Genomic DNA, 21,487 nt, shown 5'->3' on the forward strand with positions numbered 1-21,487 from the left:
TGTGGCTCAGTGGATTCATTGCTGGCCTGCAAACTGAAAGGTTGCAGGTTTGATTTCCAGTCAGGGCACATTCCTGGGTTGTGGGCTAGGTCCCTAGTTGGTGATTGATGTTTCTTGTGCATCAAGGTTTCTTTCCCCCTTTGCTCTCCCTTCCCCTCTCTGTAAAAATAAATAAATAAAATATATTTTTAAATGGTACTCAATAAAACATTTTTAAAAATAATCAATTTTAATGATTGGAATAAAGTAGTTTTAATGGTAGGGATGGGGCTGAAAGTAAATTTGATGAGAATAAATAAATTAGTAGTAATAAAAAGGAAATAGAAAATGTAGACTTCTTTTAGGAAGTATCATTGTGAGGAGAGAGGTGGAGCAAAAGTTAGAAGACCGAGATTGTTGAAGCTTCATTACAAAAGAAGAAAAACTTGTTTCTTAATTCTCTTTACATCAAGCAAAGCTTCCAGAATTAAACAAAAGCCCCAGGTCCTCTTCTAAATGCAAACAAATACAAAACTTTACAATTTCAGGGGGTTCAGGAACTCCCTAAATTCTTGTACTCCAGGTTAAGACGCCCTATACTGTAAGCACAATGAAGATTGTAAGACATGGGTTAATGTTAACTAATGGAAAAAGGCCACTGGGTTAACAAAAAGGAAACCCAGGTAAAAGGTGTGCACTGTTCTCTGAGACAAGAAAGAGAAAAACAAGTGCAGATGAAGAGTTAGATAAGGGATAGAAATCTGTCTCCTCTGAGACAAGAAAGAAAAAAGCAAGGTTGGGGAAGATTAAGATGAGAGGTAGAAATCTGAAGATCTCTCTGCCTGGTAGCATTTTAATTTTCCAGTGAAAATGGAAGTTAAATCATGTGCTAAAGAGTATCATTAGTGTTAAGCAAAATATCAGGTATATGACATGTGCTCAACAAAGGTCTACTAAACATTTTGATAGAATAATTAAAATTACTAGAGTATTTTATGTAGGATTCTGAATTCTAGTCCTACAACAGGTCAACTTGTTTTCTTTTTATAAAATTGTCCCAAATGTTTGACTGATAAACATTTGAAGTAGGAAAGAGTACCCTCACTTACCAAAAGATATACAGAGAACCATACAAAATTTTTAATAATTTTGACATAGGTTTGTTTATAATAAATATAAGTGAACAAAAGTTTTGGGAATTCACTTCAAACAAAACAGTAAAGCCACAATGTTTAACCTTTTTTATGAAAAAGAAGTAATCTCTCCTAGTCATTCCATTTAAACCCCAAGTCCTAATTTCTCTTCAATTCTGATTATACTGAAAAGAAATAACTTGTCTTTAGAAGAACATAAATAAATGGCCTTAGGAGAGATACCACTTATCAAGACCTCTTGGAAAGATAAAGTTTTAAATAGTTATTTCCAAAAGGCTTTTCTGAACTTGTGAACTAAAAGAATTGAATGATATATAAACTAATGGTAGTAGCATAACTAAGACATAGAATTGACTTACTAACTAGCTCACTTTAAAAGATTATCATGGGAAAAAAAGATTAACATGGGGTACATATATATGGGGTTCATGTATATGAAACATGAGTGTTGTTGACATTTACCAAAAACTGTAAAATCCTTAATGTCCACTGAGAGAAAAGTAGATAAACTGTGGTATACTCTTACAATAGAACACTAAACAACAAACTATAAGCAACAAGGATAAATCTTTAAATCAATGTTGAGTAAAAAAGCAAAATAAAAAGAAATACTTGATAGAATTCCATTTATATAAAGTTCAAAAACAAGTCAAACTAGAATGTGCACGTTCACATATAAAGGTGAAGAAACTATTAAAAAAATAAAAAGCAAGGAAGTGGCTGTGGTAGTGGCTATAACCAAGTATGTGATGGGAAAAGGGGATAAATAGTAACACCTGCTCTAACTGCCTCTGTATCTGGAGTACCTTAATATCAAATTATCCTAAACAAACTGCACTAAGCAACTAAAAAGGAAGACAGAAAGAAAGCCCAGAAAAGCTCTACAACTGATTATATGCTGGGCTAATGCAGTGAGTTTTTTCAAAAGATAAACAAAATAGCATATATCTGGGAAGCTGCCATTAGTTAATGCTAAAGTTTATTGTTTAAAATAAATATTTCATTAATGTATCTTCCTAATTATGTCACTAATTTAGATTGATTTAATTCACTGATTAACTAAAATATAAACAAAAATCAGTTTTATCCTGGAAGCAGATTTAACTGATGTGTGCACTTTCTTTTTATAACTAACCTGTTTTCTTCTACTTTTTAAAAATCAATCGTTACTCTATGTCCTTATAAGTAAAACAACAACAATGAAGTGTAGTTGAAATGAAGAAATTTAAAACACCGAATATCCTGAGATATAAGGGCATGTAGTGGAAGAAGAAATACTCTGGGACACTATCATCTTTGCAAAGTTTTCCTGAAGCCGCGATCCTTGACTTTATTTAAGAGAAAAAATGTATTTCTATGCGTATTTAGGTCCATGATCGTTATTCACTTTGTCTCAACTATTTTTCCAAATAAAAGTCAGATTATCCTGCCTTTCCTACTGAAATATGAGATGTTCATGCAAATGCCTATGTAATCTCGGCCTCCCAAAGTCTGTAAAGAGGCTTAGAAGGTTGGGAATGTGCCAGGTTTAACTCCCTAATCTCTGACTTCCAAATTCCTCGGCTCCACTCCAGAGCGTTTCTACACTGAAAAGTTCCCCACAACCACCAAGTGGAGAGCTGCCGCAAGAAGCGAAGCGGTCACCATAGGAACTGGGCTCAAACCTAAACTCCTAAGAAACGGCAACAGAAGCAAAGTTTGCTACTGGAGAGCTTCAGGGACCGAAATCCTGCCCGCTACTGTCGCTCACAGAAGCTCAAGAAGTGAATACCTACCTCGGTGTCGCCCACAGTCCCCAAACCCCCGCCACACACTCCCTCTTGCAGCTGCCCTCTCAGAGGCCTTCCCGCCCCGAAGCTACTTTATCCCATCCTGGCGCATCACTCCTGCTTTCTACCTGGAGGTCCGGGTCCCTCCCAGGACTTTTGAGTCCGCACACCTCCTCGGAGCTCATCCAGGCGACTACCAGGTCTCGGTCTCCGCCAGGGATCCTGGACCCACCCCATCACCATTCTCCGCCCCTTATCCCTCCCTTCCCACCTCCAAAACGACCCTGCCCCGCCCCAGTGGAGGTGGAGGAAGGCAGGACCCGGAGGGAAGGAGGCGGGGGCGGTTAGCGCCGACCGACGCCTCCGTGGGCCCCGCCCTCACGCTATGTACCTGAGGGGGGCTTGTCCTCCACCTCCCGGGCGCCTACGCTTCGCTTCCGTCCTGCGCGCCCACAGTCCCTGTGCGCACGCGTACCTGGCTGGACCCTCCCTCTCGCGGGGAACACACTCCCTGCGCGTGCACACACGTAAGTAGCGTGCGTACGCCCACCTGCCAGCCTAAAGCAGACTCCTAAAAAAGGCCTTTTTCTGGTCCCTTCGCGCCGCGCAGGCGCACGCCGGCGCAGCGCTTAGACGTCCAATCCGAGCGTCCCGTCTCCTAGTAACCAGCCGCTTCTCTTTTTTCCAATACCAGCTATATCTTACTCCCTGCCGCCAGCGACTGCATTTGGAATGAACGCGCATGCGCAGGCCGTAGTGCCCTTCTGCTGCCTTAGTAAAGCTCTTGAGCACCTGCCGCTTGGACGGTACGGCTAGGTACCAGTTTTTTCAAACGTTAGGCACCGTTCTGGACCCACGTTCACTAAACTCTTTATTCCCCAGAGTTGCTCTTGCGCGCTGGGAGATTGGTGCGCTCTCCTGCTGCAGCGGGGTTTCGGGAAGCCTCCGAGCTAGGGTCCTGCCGCAGCGCCCAGGGAGTGAGCCAGCCTGTTCGGTGAGCGCCGGCGGCCTCGGTCAGCCCTCCATTGCCCAGTCAGGGTTGAATCGGGAAGTGGCAGAACTAACAGTGAAAGTGCAGATTCCTGATTGGCATTCCTTCTCCACATGCCATCCCCTTTCAAGAAAAACTGGTGATGGTTAACAAAAAACTAAAGGGTATATAATACGTCAGTGATACTTAATATTGGAACGATTTTTCTCCTGTTCAACACCATTTAAACTTATATCCTCTTAATTAGGGAACACTTTTAACTTAACCAAGTATAATATTTTTGGTTATCCAACTATGTTAAAATTAATCACATTACCTAAAAGTGGAAAAATGAACTTTTTAGTAAATAAAGAATGAACTACATTTTACTCTAAAATTTTGGAGCCCAGCTTGAAAAGAAATGTCTTTAATTGATTAATTAATGTTTAACATGTCTCACCTTTCTTAAATAACCCAGGGGCTTCTAAACTTTAATGGTGACTTTGTCCCCCTGTCTGTTCCACAATTGAAAATAGATTACAAGGTTTTTAAAGCTGTTCTCTGAGGACCTTGATTTAATATTCACTTGTGCATTTCAAAAGTAATCTCACAGTTCCTGGGTTTGACAGGTACATGCTCATTTTTTTCCACAATATATTATTGGCAGGCATAAACAAATTTTATATTAGAACAAATTTCTTCATAAAAAGTACATTTAAATATAAATGCCATTTGTTTTCATTCTCTGCTCAGTTCTCATCATGTATGCCATTACATTTTCTCATACTTTGTAGTGTTTATTTTCAGATATCATACTTTGTAAGTATAACTAGATACTAAAAAAAATTAGAGTGTTGCTGCTATTTTACATAAAGAAGTCAGAGGCCCAAGAGGTACATTTCCTCTGAAATATAATTATACCTAATTGATAGAATAAGTTGCAAAAAAAGCTTGAGCTCTCAAAGACCAACCTGAGAAACTATTTTAGGGAGAACAATGTATAACCTCATTTTCTCTTCAGATATTAAGATTATTTTGAATAAAATGTTCTCATTATATAGCATTATTGAAAAGAAAGGAAAAAATGTAGGAACCTCAAAACTCTCAGAGTTGAGCCTTGGAGAATGAGAGGATTATTAATAGGAGGCAGGAAAGTACTTTGCTTCAGGTTGGGGTGGGGGGGTGGGAATTAAGCATTTTTGTACACCACATAGATGTTACTGAAGATTCTTTGGAAATGTAAAGATCATTTTACAGCCAAACCAGGGCATAAAGACTTTTTTTCACATCATGACTATTGATTTCCTCCATCAGCCCAAGACAGTAAAAATTTTCTTCCCTCAATGAAAACCCAGTGGTCAGTGCTCCTCTTGCCCCAGCTAATGCTCTCATAGTACCTCTGCACTCTTCCTTGTGACACACTCCAGTGCAATTCTGAGGTCTTGGTTTTCTATTCCCTTCATTTTCCCATCATCATTTCATAAGCTTCAGAATGAAAAACCTCTATTTTGTCTTTTTTTTTTCCAAGTACCTGCCTGTTTCCCTCAAAGAAACCAGCCACTCCAGTTGCACATATGTGAAGCTGCTTGATCCTCTGGTTTATTTTTTAATTGGATGGTTTCTATGATGTATCTTCAAGTTCACTGTTTTTTCCTTTGACTGTTAATCCCATCCACAATGGGATTTTTTTTCTTGTCAGAACTGTATTTTCATTTCTGGAGGTTTAATTTTTTTTAATATCTTCCATTTCTTACCTCATCGTACTTATGCTTTGCTCCACCTTCTTGAAAATATAGAATACATATTAAAATACCTGTTAAGGTACTTGAGTATTAATTCTATCATTTTGTGTCATTTCTAGGTATCTATCAAATGATTTTTTTTTCCTCCTATTTATGGGTTAGTCATATTTTTATGCTTTTTTCTATAGCTCATAAGTTTTTGTCAGCTACCAGACATTGTAGATTTTACACTGTTGAATGCTGGAAGTTGTTTTTCTTTAAATATATTTAGGCTTTGTTCTGAGATACCATAAGGTTACCTGGAAACAGTTTGATCCTTCAGAAATACCCTGTCAAAAATAGTAACCACTAGCTACATATGTCTAATTAAATTTATGTTAATAAAATTAAGTAAAATTTAAATTTTAGTTCCTCAGTCATATGATGTATTTTTCAAGTGTACACACACAGTTACTGGCGACTATATTGGTCAATCATCACAGAAAGTTCTGTTGGACTGTGCTGCTTTAGAAGCTTGCTTTTGAGTTTTAGGTCCACAATAGTCTTTATCTAGGGCTAACTTGGCCTCTTTACCAAGCCAATGTCTTTGTGAGGACTCTATTTAGTGCTCCATGTGGTAGGAATTTTTTCCACCCAGGCTGGTGGGAACTCTATTCTTGGCCTGTGTCTACCTTCTCCTTTTTGCTGGTTCTTTCCCAGGCCTCAATATGTGCCTTAGACATAAGCACTCTAAGTACTCAGCCAAAGGATTGTGGGGAATATTCTGCAAATTGCTGGGGCTTGCTTTTGCAGGGGGGGGAGGGGCTCCACCTGCAGGGTGCCGCTCCCCCCACCCCGGCCACCACAGATGAAAATAAATCTACCAAGACATGATCTGCTTGGGGAGGAAAGGTGGCCAGTCTCTCAAAGGAGAAGGGCCAAGAGCCTTTTCATCAGTGGGCTTTTATTGGAATCAATTTGCACAGGCATACAGGTAAAGCTCATCAGTCATTGTCAGACAGTACAGATCGGACAATAGATAGCATACAAAGAACTATGAGGGCTTATTCTGAGTCAGTGTCTGTTAGCTAAAGGGCTATAAAACTTTGAGAAACAAACTCATTTCCTGCTTGGACCCTTATCATTTAATTGAGATCATTTTTAGCAAAGCAGGTTTCACAGGATTTTAATATTCTTTCTTAGGCCTGATTGCCCTAGGGACCTGCCCTTTCCAGCACAGGGCTGCACCCACCACTGGCATTGTTTCAGGCTTAAGTCAGGCAGGGGAAGTAAGGCAGCCAAGAGTTTAGGAGACTTCTCGAAGACAGAATGACTTAGGCTATGTCAAAGACAAGGGTCAAGGGTCCATCACCCCCTTTTGCTGTAGCCCCCAAGTCCTTCCCTGGGGCCTCCCCATGATCGTGCCTTAGATCATTCCCCACTTGGGGAATATTACCCATCATTGGCTAACCCATGAAGCATTGGGGGCCAATTATGGATGTAAAAGGAGCAAAAGTGGCGCTCCTGCCAGGGAGATAAGCTTTATCTCCTTAGTGGCTTATGGTTCCAAGGTCACTCACTCAGCCTTAGCCTTGGGGGGGGGGGGGTTATAGCTTCTGAAACCAAGCAGGGTGGTTCCCAACATCCTCTCACTGCCCATCTCTGCTCTCCAAATTCTAGCTACCTTGGCCTCCACAAACTCTGAACTCTCTTCTCAACTCCTTAACATAACTGACTCAATTTGAATTCCCCCTCCTTGTGCTGAAGATTGAAATTTCCAGGCAGGGAGCACTTCCAGGGCTCACCTTGTTTATTTCATTTCTGTTAGGGATTTTACTCACCTGCACTGCCTATTGTCCAATATCTTAAAACCGTGGTTTCATGTGTTTTGTCTGTTTTTCTAGCATGTTTAGGGCATGAGGACAAATCTGGTCCTTGTTTCTGTATCATGGCCAAAAGCAGAAGTCAGCTGTCTCTTCCTAGTCTCAGGCCCTATGTCACCAATCATCTCCAACAGAATTGTTTTGCAATTCAAAAATTACTTCAGGCTGAGGGCATTGGAAGTGCACAGGCCCTTTTGAGGCAGAACAGGGTTTGGTATAACCTGTGCTTGAGGAACAGCAGTGAGATCATGGGACGGATGCAGAGTGAGTGAGAGACAGGAGAGGAGTTTGAGAACACAGATTTCTGTTTTGTATATCTGCTTCCTACTGCCGCTGTAACAATTTACCACAAATTTGGTGACTTTAAACAACACATTTATTATCTTACAGTTATGGAGGTTAAAAGTCCAAAATGCATCTTACTGGGCTTAAATCAAGATATCAGCAGGGCTGCATTCCTTATGGAGGCTTTTGGGGAGAATCAGTTTTCTCACCTTTCCAGCTTCTACAGGCTTACCACTTTGTTTGGCTTGTGGTCTCCTATCTTCAAAGCCAGCAGTGGCCTGTCAAATCCTTCTGACATTGCATCAGAGTGACATTCCTGTCTCTTTCACTTATGAAGACTCTTGCTTGTTACATTGGTAACCACCAGTTAATCCAGGATAATTTCCCTACCTCAGGGTCAGTTGGTTAAGCAATTTTTAATTCCATCTGCAACCTTAGACATCTTTGGGGGCCATTATTCTGCCTACACTGGAGATTTGATATGTAGGGAAAACTTGAGCACATGGAGCAGAGCATTGATGTGATCTGGCTTATGTTTTAAAAGGCTCATTCCAGATATAGACTAAAGAACATACAGTGGGGAGGAAAGGGCAAGGGTGGAAGTGAAAACAGGGTTCATTGAAGGATTGGATATAGAATATAAAATAGGAGGCCCTGGCTGGTGTAGCTCAGTGGATTGAGCACAGGCTTGCGAACCAAAGCATTGCTGGTTTGATTCCCAGTCAGGGCACATGCCTGGGTTGCAGGCCATATCCCCAGTATGGGGTGTGCTAGAGGCAACCTTACATTGATGTTTCATTCCCTCTCTTTCTCCCTCCCTTCCCCATTTCTCTAAAATAAATAAATAAAATCTTTTTTAAAAGAATATAAAATAGGAGTTAAAAAGTACTCCACCAACCCTAGCTGGTGTGGCTCAATGGACTGAGTGATGGCCTGCAAACTGAGAGGTTGCCAGTTCAATTCCTGGTCAGAGTACAAGCCTGGGTTGCAGGCCAGGTCCCCACTTGGGGTATGCCAGAGATTCCCGATGGATATTTCTCTGTCATATAACAATGTTTCTCTCCTTCCCCTCCCCTCCCTCTAAAAATAAATAAATATAAATTTTAAACATTACTCCACAGAAAAAATAAACAAGTTTTCCTGTCACCCTACATTCTCCTTATACTCAGCGTCATCCATGTTTCTAATGCCTGCCATTCTGATGGTAGTAAATTTGCATGTTTGATTCTTATTAAATTTAAACATGTGTTTATGTACTCATTATCAATTTGGTATCCCCTAATCTGTGTGTGAATTATGTCTATCTTTTGCCCATTTTTCTATTGGGTTTCCTCTTTCCTTGTTGATTTTTAAATTCTAGCTAAACCTTTTTTTAGCTTTGGACAGCACATCTTCCAATCTCTTCTGCATTGTTTTTAAGTCTATAGTTTCTTTATTGGAATTATTGGTTGTGCATAGTCAGATCCATCTGTTGTTTCTTTATTGTTTAATTCTCCACCCCAAGGTTACAAATATATTGTCCTATATATTAATATTGTGTTTATAGTTGCACCATTCACATTTCGGTCTTTATTGCATCCAGACTTCCCTTTTGCATGGAACATAGGATCCTGCTTTATTTTCCTCCACATGGTGAGTCAGTGTTCACAGTGGTATTATACTACGCTTAGTTTCTTTGATTCCCTTTGCTATATGGTGCCACCTTTATCATGTCTGAAGTTCCTGCACATGCCTAGGTGCAACTTGGAGCTATCATGTTCTATTGGTCATTTATTTGTTCCTGCACCCACACTGGACAGTTTTTGTTATTTTGATTTTGTAACATATCTTAACATCTGGTAAGGCAAGTCTCTCTTTGTGTGTGTGTGTGTGTGTGTGTGTGTGTGTGTGTGTGTGTGTCTGTATGTATCCGTCTCCAAATTTATTTAGCTCTATTTGAAACTTTATTCTTCCTTATGCATTCATGATTTTTTCTTGAATGGCAATCCAAGTGTGAAGCCCAAGAGGCCCCAAATACACTTGTTCTCCCTTTATGTACTCAAAATCCCAAACAAGTCAGGGTGAGACTCCTAAGGCCAAATCTACCCTGTTGTAATTGGTTTTTTCCCTACCTCTCAATTACACTGAATTTCTTGTACTTGTCGATAATTATATGAATTACCATTATTTTACATTTGTTGATTTCAAATACATTGTGTTGTTTTATATAGTTATTAGCTATTTTCTTTTCCATTTTATATTTTTGAGTTTTAACCATCCAGAAATTGAACAAGAACATAGTATTTTTTATCCTTACCCACAAATTCAACAACTGTTAACATGTTATATATTTTACTTTCTCTATGTTGCTGTTTATTGCTATATAATTTGAAAATAAGTTGCAAATATGATCCTTTACCCCTAGTCCAGCATATCTTCTAAGACCAAAGATATTAATTTATATAACCTATAGGGAACCTCTCCGTGTGGAATAGCAAATGTAGCTCACCCCCGTGGGAAAGCCCATAGGCATGTGGTGGCACGCAGGACGTCAAACCCATGAATTTGGTTCTCCCATGGGAGATCAGGCCTGCATTATACCCAGGCTGCTTTGTGACTTGCTCTTGCTAAAACTCCCTCACCCAGAGCTGAGGCAGCAAATGCTTACTGCATATCTTTAAAGCAGCTTCCTGAAGTCTGTGCTAATTCTCCGAAGGACTGAAGTGTAACCAGACCAATTACTCTGATGGTTCCCTCGCATTTGCAACATTTTTTTCTTGGTAATCTGTAAGAAGTCATCAGTAACATCTTTTCCATTGCTATCTGTAAAAAGTAATTACTTAAAGTAAACCTAAGCATAATGAACGAAAATCTTCTTTGACATATACTATTAGAAAGCCAATAAAAGCTTGCCAAGGCAAGGGTCAGGGTGCTCTCCCCTTGAAAGACTGGCCGTGCTATTCCCTTTTTCTCCACAGGATTTGGTAGTCTGGGTGAATTTGTCTTGTCTCATCCATAATGCCTCAGACACTGCGGGTCAGTGTTCACATCAATAACCACAATATAGTTATCATACTTGGGACATTTAACATGGACATGATAGTATTATTATGAACCATCCACATTTAAATTTTCCAGTTGTCCAAGAAATGTCCTTCTTAATACATTTCCTGTCCCTCCCCCCAATTCAGGATCATCCACTGCATTTGAAAATTATCTCTTCTGTCTCCTTTAATCTGGAAAAATTCAACCTCTCTTTCATATGTTGACACTTTTGAGCACAAGCTATTTATATGTCTCCCAATTTGCATTTAGCTGATTGTTTCCTCATGATTATGCTCAAGTTATACACTTTTGACAAGAGTATTTCCTTTTTAAATAAAGAGGAGAAACCAAGGAATATAATAAACTCAATTTTATTAGTTTGAATATTGGATATTTATTTGATAAGGGAATAAAATTCATCAAGTTCTAAATCTAAGAAATTTTAGAATATAATCAGAGATATTTTTTTAAATTTTGCTAAATTGTACTTGATGCCTAGAAAGCCAAATTACTATTTTTTTAATTGTTACATAAACAACATTTGAGTAACTACTGTGTTTGAGATACTACAGAAGGCCCAGGACTCTGTTCTGTTGTAGATTAAACATGCCATTCAATCACAAATATTGATAAACAAGTTTTTAAGATGATATCTTTAGAACTCTGTCAATAAATAATTAGGGCTTGATGGGGATAGAACTGTAAACTCATAAAAATTCCACAGTACATAAATATTAAATAAATAATACATTCTAAAAAATGTCTTAAGTAGTTTTCATTCACAGCTGCTAGAGTATCTTCAGTAGATGATTGTTCTCTAAAAAGCACTGGGCTTTCGTGTCTTCACTGTCTTCCTTGTGACAGAAAGCTGTCCCCTTGTGTCATCTTGGTCAACTCTGCTTTCCAAATTCCTGCTCTTCATGCAAAGCCCAAACCTGACCTAGAACCCCTTCCTTCAGAACCTTTCCATGCCCTCCCACCAATCTGCATGCTCATCTTAACAGATTGGGCATCTGTAATAAAAAGTAGTGAACTTTAATTGGACATATTTAAAAAAATTTTTTCGAATTGTAAAATACACATAAAATTTACCATCTTAACCATTATTAAGTATACAGTTCAGTGCATTAAATATATTCATAATGTTGTGCTGTCACCACCATTCATCTGATCGATCCAGAACCCTTTTCATCTTGTAAAACTGAAACTCTTACCCATTAAACAATAATGGCCACCCTGGCTGGTATGGCTCAGTGGATTAAGCGCCACCCTGTGAACCCAATTGGTATGTCTCTTGCATATCAATGTTTCTCTTCTTTCCATCCCCTAAAAATTAATAAGTAAAATCTTTAAAAAATAGTAACTCCCCATGGCACCCACCATCCTACTTTCTGTCTCTAGGACTTTGGCTAGTCTAAGTACTTCATATAAGTAGAATCATAGAATACTTGTTTGTGACTGGCTCAGTTTACTTAGTGTAATGTCATCCGATTGCAGCAGATTGCAGCATTTCCTCCTTTTAAATGCTGAATAATATTCCAGTGTATGAATAGACCACATTTTGCTTATCTGTTGATGGACATTTAAGTTGTTTCCACTTTTTAGCTATTGTGAATAATGCTACTATGAACATAGTTTTACCAATATCTCTTTGATACCCTGCTTTCAGTTATTTTGGGTGTATACCCAGAAGTTTGTTGCCTGGATTATATGGTAATTTTTTTTATTTTTTGAGAAACTGCCAAATTGTTTTTCACAAGAACTATACCATTGTACATTCCTACCAATAGTGCATGAGTTACAGTTTTTCCACATCCTTACCAATACTTGTTATTTTCTGGGGCTTTTTGATACTAACCATCCTATTGGGTATGAGGCAGTATCTCATGGTTGTGATTTGCATTTCCCCATTAGTGATGGTGAGCATCTTTTCATGTTCTTATTGGCCATTCATATTCTTTAGATTAGCTTACTTGGTTAATTTCTAAGTATTTTATTATTACGTTTATGCTATTATAAACGATTTCCTTAATTTCCTTTTAAGGTTGTTCATTGGTAGCATACAGAAACGTGACTGATTTTTGCATGTTGACTTTTTATCCCACTACTTTGCTGAATTCATTTATTCTAACAAATTTTTTGGAATCTTTAGTTTACGTATAAGATCATATCATCTGTAAAGAGATCATTTTATTTCATCCTTTCCAATTTGTATGCCTTTTATTTATTTTTGCTAGAAGTGGCAAAACTGGGCATCCTTGCCTTATTTTTGATTATAAAGGAAATGTTTTCTCCACTGAGTATGATCTTCATTATGGATTTTTCACATATGGCTTCTATTGCGTTTCCTTCTTTTCCCAGTTTCTGAGTTTTATTAATCATAAAAGGCTGTTGAATTTTGTCAAATGCTTTTTCTGCATCAAATGAAACAATCATAGTTCTTTTCCTGCATTCTGTAATACAATGTGTTACATCAATCAATTTTCACCTGTCAAAGTATCCTTTTATTCTAGGGACAAATTCTACTGGGTCATGGTGTATATTTTTAATTTACTGCTGAATTTTGTTATCTAGTATTTTGTTAAGGATTTTACATCAATGTCCATATGGGGTATTGGTCTGTACTTTTTTTGTAAGGTGTTTGTGTGGCTTTGGTATCAGGGTAATGCTGGCCTCCTAGAATAAATTAGGCCTCCTCTTCAAGTTTTTGGAAACAGTTTGAGAAATATTGGTATGAGTTCTGCTTTAAATGTTACAGTATGTAAATGGAATTGTCATGTGAAGCCACTGAGTCCAGGGCTCCTCTTCGTTTAGAGATTTTTTACTACTAATTCAATCTCTTTGGTAGTCATAGGCCTATTTAGATTTTTTTCATTTAGATTTTGTTTCTTCATAACCTGATCTTGGCAAGTTTTGTTTCTAGGAATTTATCCATTTCAGCTAGGATATACAGTTTGTTGGCACTATTATTAATAGCATTCTCTATAATGCTTACTTCTATAGAATGAACAGTAATGTCCCCCACTTTCTGATTTTAATAATTTGAAAACTTTTGATTTTATTGGCTTTTTTTCTCTAGTTTTTCCACGATCTATTTCATTGATCTCTGCTCTAATCTTTATTATTTCCTTCCTTCTGTTACTTATGGATTTAGTTCTTTTTCTTCTTCTCTAGTGGCCAAGTTAGGTTGTTGATTTGAGGTCTTTTTTTTTTTTGAGGGTTTATAGCTATAAATTTCCCCATTAGTACTGATTTTGCAGCATCCAATAAGTTGATATATTATTGTTTACATTCATCTCTAAGTATTTTCTGATTTCCCTTATTATTTATTTCATCCATTGGTTGTTTAAGAGTGTGTTGTTTAATTTCCACAGATTTTGGAATTTTTCCTGTTTTTTTCTACTGTTACTGATTTTTTAAATAAATTTTTATTTATCGACTTTGGATAGAGGAAGGGAGAGAAACATCATCTTATTGTTCCATATATTTATGCATTCTTTAGTTGATTCTTGTACGCGTGCTCTGACCAGAGATCAAACTCACAACATTGGTGTATCAGGACAATGTTCTACCCAGCTGAGCTACCTGACCAGGGCCTGTTATTGATTTGTAACTGCATCCATTGGATCAGAGAAGATACAATACTTTGTATGACATCTATCTTTTAAAATCTATTGAGAGTCCATTTGTAGCCTAGGACATGGTTTATCCCAGAAAATGTCCCATGTGTACTTGAGAAGAATGTGTATGCTGTTGTTGTTGGGTGGAATGTTCTATATATTTTGGTACGTCTAGTTGTTTTAATTTGTTGTTCGTCTTCTATTTCTTTATCTTTTGTGTAGTAGTTCTATCCATTATTGAGAGTTGAGTATTGAAGTTTCCAACTATTAGAGTAGAACTGTCTGTTTCTCCCTTCAGTTCTGGCAGTTTTCGCCTCATATATTTTGATGGTATGTTATTATTTGGTATACATTTTACAAATGTTTGACCACCTTTATTTTTTGGAGGACACCTAGCACAGTGTATGGACTGTGTTAGGTCATTACTGTTCATTCTATAGGCCACTAGAGACTGTATGTCAGTAATTATTTCATTAATTCATTAATAAGTACTATATTTTTAGTAGCAATAATGATAGAAAAGGCCAAGTAGAGAAGTTCTATTTTCTGAAAGGTGATGATACACAAAACCTGGTAAATTTCTTTTTAAAAAGACTTTCAAAGAATCTGTAGAACCTGCAACCTGTCCCACAGAAAAAATGTAAATACTGAGAGGTAGAAGTGTTTTACTTTATATTTTTGGCATCATCACCATGACATTCCAGTAAAATAAATATTGCCGTGAAGTTGATTTAAATACCTGCTGTATTCACTTGTTTCCATTTTTTTCCCTCAAGCAATCAAGTCGAAGCAGTGTTCCCACTACTATATTTATTCAGCTGTTCCAATGGGATTTTCTCTTAGTAAATCTGCTACTCAAGTATCTGCTATGTGTATGGATTCAAAAGTGGATAATCACTTAAAAGGGACTGAGAAAAGCAAGTTGGAACCAGTGACTCAGTTATTTCAAAACATCAAGAAAATAAAATTAGAAGACACAAACCAAGAAAACTTTACAAGATGTAAAGAGACTGGCACAGGATCTCTTTCAGAGAAAACCTTAGGTTCAGTGGTTTATGTTAAAGAAAGTGATGGAATAGAAGTGACAGATGTGGAATGAAGTTATTTGTACCTAAAACCAAAGAAACCGAAAATCGCTTTTGACTAAGAGGGCATGTTGAATAAGAAGTTGACCTTACTAGGAAAACCTAACAAAATGAAAGAAGATGATCGATTTTTTTCACTGTTTATGAATCACCTCAGACTATATTTTTTGATGATGCATACTCAAACTAGTTACTTTAGGGAGTTACTTTAGAACTTTCTAAAATTCAAAGGAAAAGTCTCTGGTATTACATTCTATCCTTGTCATAATTGGAGTTTTTTGAGTAACAGTATTTAAATGGCACCAAAACGTATTAATTAAATATTTAACAAGTGATCAAAAACACAAAACAGTGCCCAGTTTGACATCAGTGTGTCACACTACTTCTTAGTGTACCGATTTTTTTTCTTCCACATTGGATTCATTTCAGAGCTACAAAATACTTATTTCAATGTGTAATAGTTTATCTTATAGATGCTACCACTTTATACCACCAATATTTAATATAATAAAACAGGCTTAAAATTCTTATATATCATTTTGCCATTCCTACTGGCAATACTGAAATATGTATTAGTTTGAAATAGCAGGAGTTCCAGCCAAGATGGAGGCATAGGTAGAAACCCTTCGCTTCCTCGCACAACCAAAAGGAGGGTAACAACCAATCTAAAATCAATAAACAACCAAAATCACCAGAAAATCAAACTGCATGGAACTCTGACAACCAAAGAATTAAAGAAAAAATCAACCAGAACCAGACTGGTAAGGCAGCAGACTGAATGGGCCAACTCTGAAAAATGGCGGCAATGCAACAGCCTTGGAGGTGTGGCTGGGTGCTGAGTTTGGCGGGCTGCACAGGAGGGGCTGACTTAAGGGGACTCGGCTGACTGTGGGCTACTGTGGGGGGGGGGGTGTGGTTGCCTTGGTGGGAGATACTCCCAGCCTCACACTAGAGTTGAAAAGTGCACTAGGGACAAGCAGGCAAGCCACACAGTTCCCTCTCTGGCCGCTCCCCCACGGGCAGCAAAGAGGGTTGCCCTGCCCTGGTGAATATTTAAGGCCCCACCCCCTTACAACCTAAGAGCTGGGCCAAGACAAAGAAATAAGGCCCAAATGAAAGAACAGAACATAACCTCAGAAATAAACGATGAGGAGATTGCCAGCCTATCTGATGGAAAATTTAAAGCCCTGGTAATCAAAATGTTTACAGATCTGATTGAGTTTGGTTGAAAAATGAAAAAACAAATGAAGGATACCCAAAGTGAAATAAAGCAGAATGTTCAGGGAACCAACAGTCACAGGAAAGAAACCAGGACTCAAAGCAACAATTTGGAACAAAAGAAGGAAATAAACATCCATCCAGAAGAAAAGGAAAAAATAAGAATCCAAAAAAATGAAGAGAGACTAAGGAACCTGGGAGAATTTGAAACGTTCCAATATCTGAACTATAGGAGTGCCAGAAGAAGAAGGACAACAGCAAGAAATTGAAAACTTATTTGAACAAGTAATAAAGGAAAACGTCTCCAATCTGGCAAAGGAAACAGACTTCTAGGAAGTCCAGTAAGTTCAGAGTGTCCCAAAGAAGTTAGACCCAAGGAGGAACACAGCAAGGCGTATCATCATTAAGTTACCCAAGATTAAAGACAAAGAGAAAATCCTAAAAGAAACAAGAGGAAAGGAGACAGTTACCTACAAAGGAGTGATCATAAGACCATCAGCTGATTTCTCAAAAGAAACCTTGCAGGTAAGAAGGGGCTGGAAAGAAATATTCAAAGTCATGAAAGGCAAGGAACTACATCCAAGATTGCTCTATCCAGCAAAGCTTTCATTTAGAATGGAAGGGCAGATAAAATGCTTCCCCATAAGGTCAAGTTAAAGGAGTTCATTATTACCAAGCCATTATTATATGAAATGTTAAAGGAACTTATCTAAGAAAAAGAAGATAAAAAATATGAACAGTAAAATGACAACAAAGTCACAACTATCAACAAATTAACCTAAAAGAAAAGAAAAACAGCAAAAACAAAACCTAAGCACAAACAACCTGAACAGGAACAGAATCAGAGAAATGGACATCACGTGGAGGGAGTTCTGGGGGTGGGGGTGGGGGGAGGAATAGGAGGAAAGGTACATGGAAGAAGAAGCATAATTAGTAGGCATAAAATATATGGGGAGAGATCAAAATCGTATAGGGAACAGAGGACTCAAAGAACTTATATGTACAACCCATGGACATGAACTAAGGGGGGGGGCGGGAAATGCTGGAGGGTTGGGGTGGAGTGGGGATAAAGGGGGAAAATGGAAAAACTGTAATAGCACAATCAATAAAAAATACTTTTAAAAAAGGACAGTATTGTCTCAAGTAATATTAGATATAATTAAAACCATTTTGTGTCTGGCCATATAGTGAGCTGTAACTATATTTTGTATGTTTTGAACATTTTCCTTTATTTTAATATTTAGTCACTATTTCTAATGCCCAATTGAGTAATCTTCATATTCATACAAAAGAAAGAGAAAAGGGCATCTTTTTTTTTTTAAGATTTCATTTCTTTATTTTTAGAGAAAGAGAGGGAGGGAAGTATCAATGTGTGGTTGCCTCTCATGTATCCCCCACTGGGGAGGACCTGGCCTACAACCCAGGCGTATGCCCTGATCGCAAATCAAACCAGTGACCCTTTGGTTTACAGCCTGCACTCAATCCACTGAGCTACACCAGCCAGGGCAAAAAGGCATCTTCTTTTAAGGGATGCAATATTTTATACATCAAATTGCACTAAACAAATGTAGTATATTTGTAGGGAATATTGAGCCAAGAGTTTAAAAAGTCATTGAATGGGGACATAACCAATAAGATGATGCTTTTTTATGATTTACAGAACATAACTCTTTGGGAGAGAAAAAAATACACAAACCATTCATTTGTTCATCTAGCCTGGAACTGTGCTTGCTGCTGGGGATATAGTGGTAAAGTAAAATAGCTGCTGCCTTCATAGTGCATGCTGTCTGGTTTATCGGGGAAAATAGAATATCAGATAGTAATTATGTAAAATACAAATTATTATGTGCCATGAAGAAAAAGTAAAATGTTCAGAGAGACAGAAGAGGAAACATAATACATATACTTGATTTTTAATAACAGGAACTAGAAACTTCTCTGAGGACATCACATTTATAGCCTTTGCTGTGATGTGGTGGTCCAAATGAGATGATGGTGATGGTTGAGGTGTGAAGAAGGGGACAGTCCAGGTGAGCTTTGGCAGGACATGGTGATGGTCTGAAAGTGGGAAGTGTGGCAAAAGAAAAGGTTTCTAGCAAAGAAGGCTAAGTGCATGAAGGTTCCTGGGAGAAAAGTGTGAGCTCTTGAGCACAGTTTTTGGGACATACTAGGTTTCCAAGGCAAGTAGACAGTTGTATGTATGGCACTAAAAATACACATTTTGAAGTCATGTACAGAAATGTTATTTAAAGCCATAGGAATGAATGACATTGCTTAAGGTGAATGTATATTTTGAGATCAAGCCCTGAGAAACCCCAACATTTAGGAGCTGGTCAGTACAGCAGGAGCTGGCAAAGGGGACTGAAAGTTGGCAGTGAGCTTGGTGGAAAACCAAGATGGGACAGTCCTTAAGGTAGAGGTAGTCAACTGAAAGATGAGATGATCTAACAAGAATGTCACCAGTGACTTTACCAAAACCAGTTTTTTTTTCTTTTTTAAATAGGGCCTTGGCTCAGATATTTATTTAGACTGGTGTTTCATGTCCACGTATGTCCAACAGGACATGTTATATTTGTGTTGGATGTTGAATTTGGGATGATCCTTTTCGTTGTTGATTGGTTAATTTTATAAGATGAAAGTACATTTTAATGAGGGAAAAAAAACAGTATTGAAGGCTAAGACATTCTTAGGGTACTGGGAAGAGGAATTCCTCACTTCTTCCCACTTCCCTGGCATAGTTGCGGAGGCAAGGTGACAAGGTTTTCTGAACTTGGAAGGTATGGGGGTCAGGGATGCTTGCCTCTGCCTGAATGTCTCTCCTCAGGGGCTTCCTGTCTGCCAGTCGGTTTGTTTCTGTGTGCCTCTCACCTACCTTCGGCATCCTTGCCAGAGTCCCCTATGGAATGCAGCGATGGTGCTGTGCGGGAGGCAACAGGGCACATCAGCTGGCGAAGAGATAGGTAATGGTGGTAGCAGCAGCCATGAGAAGGGGCAGAGGAGTGGGCAAGAGGGAAGTAGGGAGGAGGAAGAAGGTAAGAGGAAGAAAGCCGAAGAAGGTGATGTAGCAGGAGTGGGGGAGTTGGGAAATGGTCTTCAGTCTCTCGGTCTCCATCAACTCTTGTCTGGGGGTGGATCTATGTACGCTTTGTTTTTCTTCATACTGTCTAGGTATTCTTGTTGGGACACTGCCAGCACTGATGCTAGGATTTCATCATCATCCCAGTCATTCAGACCAATGCCTCAGCCATTGAGACAACAAAAAATACAATCATTAATTACCTTCATTGAGAACCACTGATGCTAAGATACCAGGAAATTGGGATCCCCAAATCCCATCCAAGGTATAGGTTAGGCAGCACACCTGGAAAGGAAAATTCACAAAGACTTTCTGAAAGGGGTGGAATAGAATGAGTTTAATCAGAACAATAGCCTCACTTTGTTTCTTGGGAGAATTCTATAAGTGGAATCCTCAAGTGAGCACTTTCAGAGTTCTACTATTGTTTCTAGTAAGTCAATTTTCCATATTAAAAAAATGTAGTACAGCAGAAATAAGGATGGTAGGAAACTTTAAATTCAACATCCATAAAAGAAGGGTATCTAGACCTATGGTATATGCATTGTTGTTGTAACTAAAGGTGGTGTCATTGATGCTAATAATATATATAATTTATTGAGCTGGTATGTGACTGTCTTAGCTGAGATTGCCTAGAAGCTGCCTGAGACAGAGATTTAGGTGCACATGACTTTTGGGAAAAGCCTATAAAGGGGTGAGGAAAGCAAGAAAGGGAAGCAGAAGTCAATTAAGGATGAGGACTCAGATAAATTCTTGCCCTGATCCACAGGTGGCTCTGGAGGGTTCACACTACAAAGTTGTTCCACTGTCCCACTTTGAGGCAAGGGGACTATTGTACCCTCATACCATTTGGGCACTCTTTGCTCACCTCCACGTCAGAGTGGGAGGGAGAGAACATAGGTATGAATCACTCAGGTGAGCAGGACAGCTCCTACACTCAGAGAGCAGCTGGAAAATGAATGCATGGATTCAGGAGGGTAAAGGGCGCCTGGGTAGGAGTACTAAGTCTTTATTACTATGCCAGACATGTAACATATATTATTTTCCTTGTATTTTGAAACAATTTCATTTACAGAAAAGTTGCAAGTATGGTACTAAGACCTTTTTGTCTCCCCACCCCAACCATTTGAAAGGATGCAGCTGACTTAATTCTCCATAAATGCTTTTTTAATAATTTAAAGAATTTATTTTTATTTTATTTTTAATTAAAATATAATTGATGTGACATCACATTAGTTTTAGGTGTCAACGTTTTACATGTGTCTATATTGCAAAATGATTACAGTAAGTTTAGATAACATCTCCACACAGTTACCATTTTTTTCTGATAATAACTTTTAAGACCTACTCTCTTAGCAACTTTCAGATATACAGTACACAGTACTGTTAACTATAGTCACCATGCTTAAGCACTTTTGATGAAATAATAATGATGGAAGCCATGTTGGAGTAGGTTGAAAAACGAATGGGAAGTGAGGAAGTGGAGACAGGATGTGTATAGCAATACCATGAATAAGCTCAGCTCTGAAGTGAAGTAGACAGAATAAAAGGTAGAAAGGTGAAGTCACTGGAGGATTGTGAATATAAGATGGAATTCATGTTTAGTGCCAGTAAAAGAAGGTTCTAGCAGAAAAGAATAAACAAGGGAGAAAAGTTTCACAACAGGGAGAAGGGAATAGGTTTCTTGAAAACCACCTCGGTAGGAA

The 21,487-nt window shown here is 38.4% G+C and overlaps 1 protein-coding gene across 2 annotated transcripts; it reads left to right on the forward strand.

The window, feature by feature from the left end:
• Nucleotides 1-3,392: 3,392 nt before the first annotated feature.
• CUNH2orf15 (chromosome unknown C2orf15 homolog) lies at nt 3,393-16,346 on the forward strand. Of its 2 annotated transcripts, none has more exons than XM_037126686.2 (2): nt 3,393-3,429; nt 15,182-16,346. In XM_037126686.2, exon 2 carries the CDS (start codon nt 15,232-15,234, stop codon nt 15,502-15,504), a length of 273 nt encoding a protein of 90 aa, XP_036982581.2. In that variant the 5' UTR covers nt 3,393-3,429; nt 15,182-15,231; the 3' UTR covers nt 15,505-16,346. The 2 variants fall into 2 exon arrangements, with proteins under 2 accessions (XP_036982581.2, XP_036982582.2); XM_037126687.2 differs by lacking the exon at nt 3,393-3,429 and adding an exon at nt 3,838-3,896.
• Nucleotides 16,347-21,487: the final 5,141 nt, after the last annotated feature.

The sequence above is a fragment of the Artibeus jamaicensis genome, unplaced genomic scaffold (assembly GCF_021234435.1).
Source record: "Artibeus jamaicensis isolate MK-2021 breed Jamaican fruit bat unplaced genomic scaffold, CSHL_Jam_final contig_384, whole genome shotgun sequence".
NCBI lineage: Eukaryota > Metazoa > Chordata > Mammalia > Chiroptera > Phyllostomidae > Artibeus > Artibeus jamaicensis.

What these genes read in the sequence shown, in the direction of transcription:
- CUNH2orf15 (XM_037126686.2), top strand. Translation starts at nt 15,232, where the DNA reads ATGGGATTTTCTCTTAGTAAATCTGCTACTCAAGTATCTGCTATGTGT.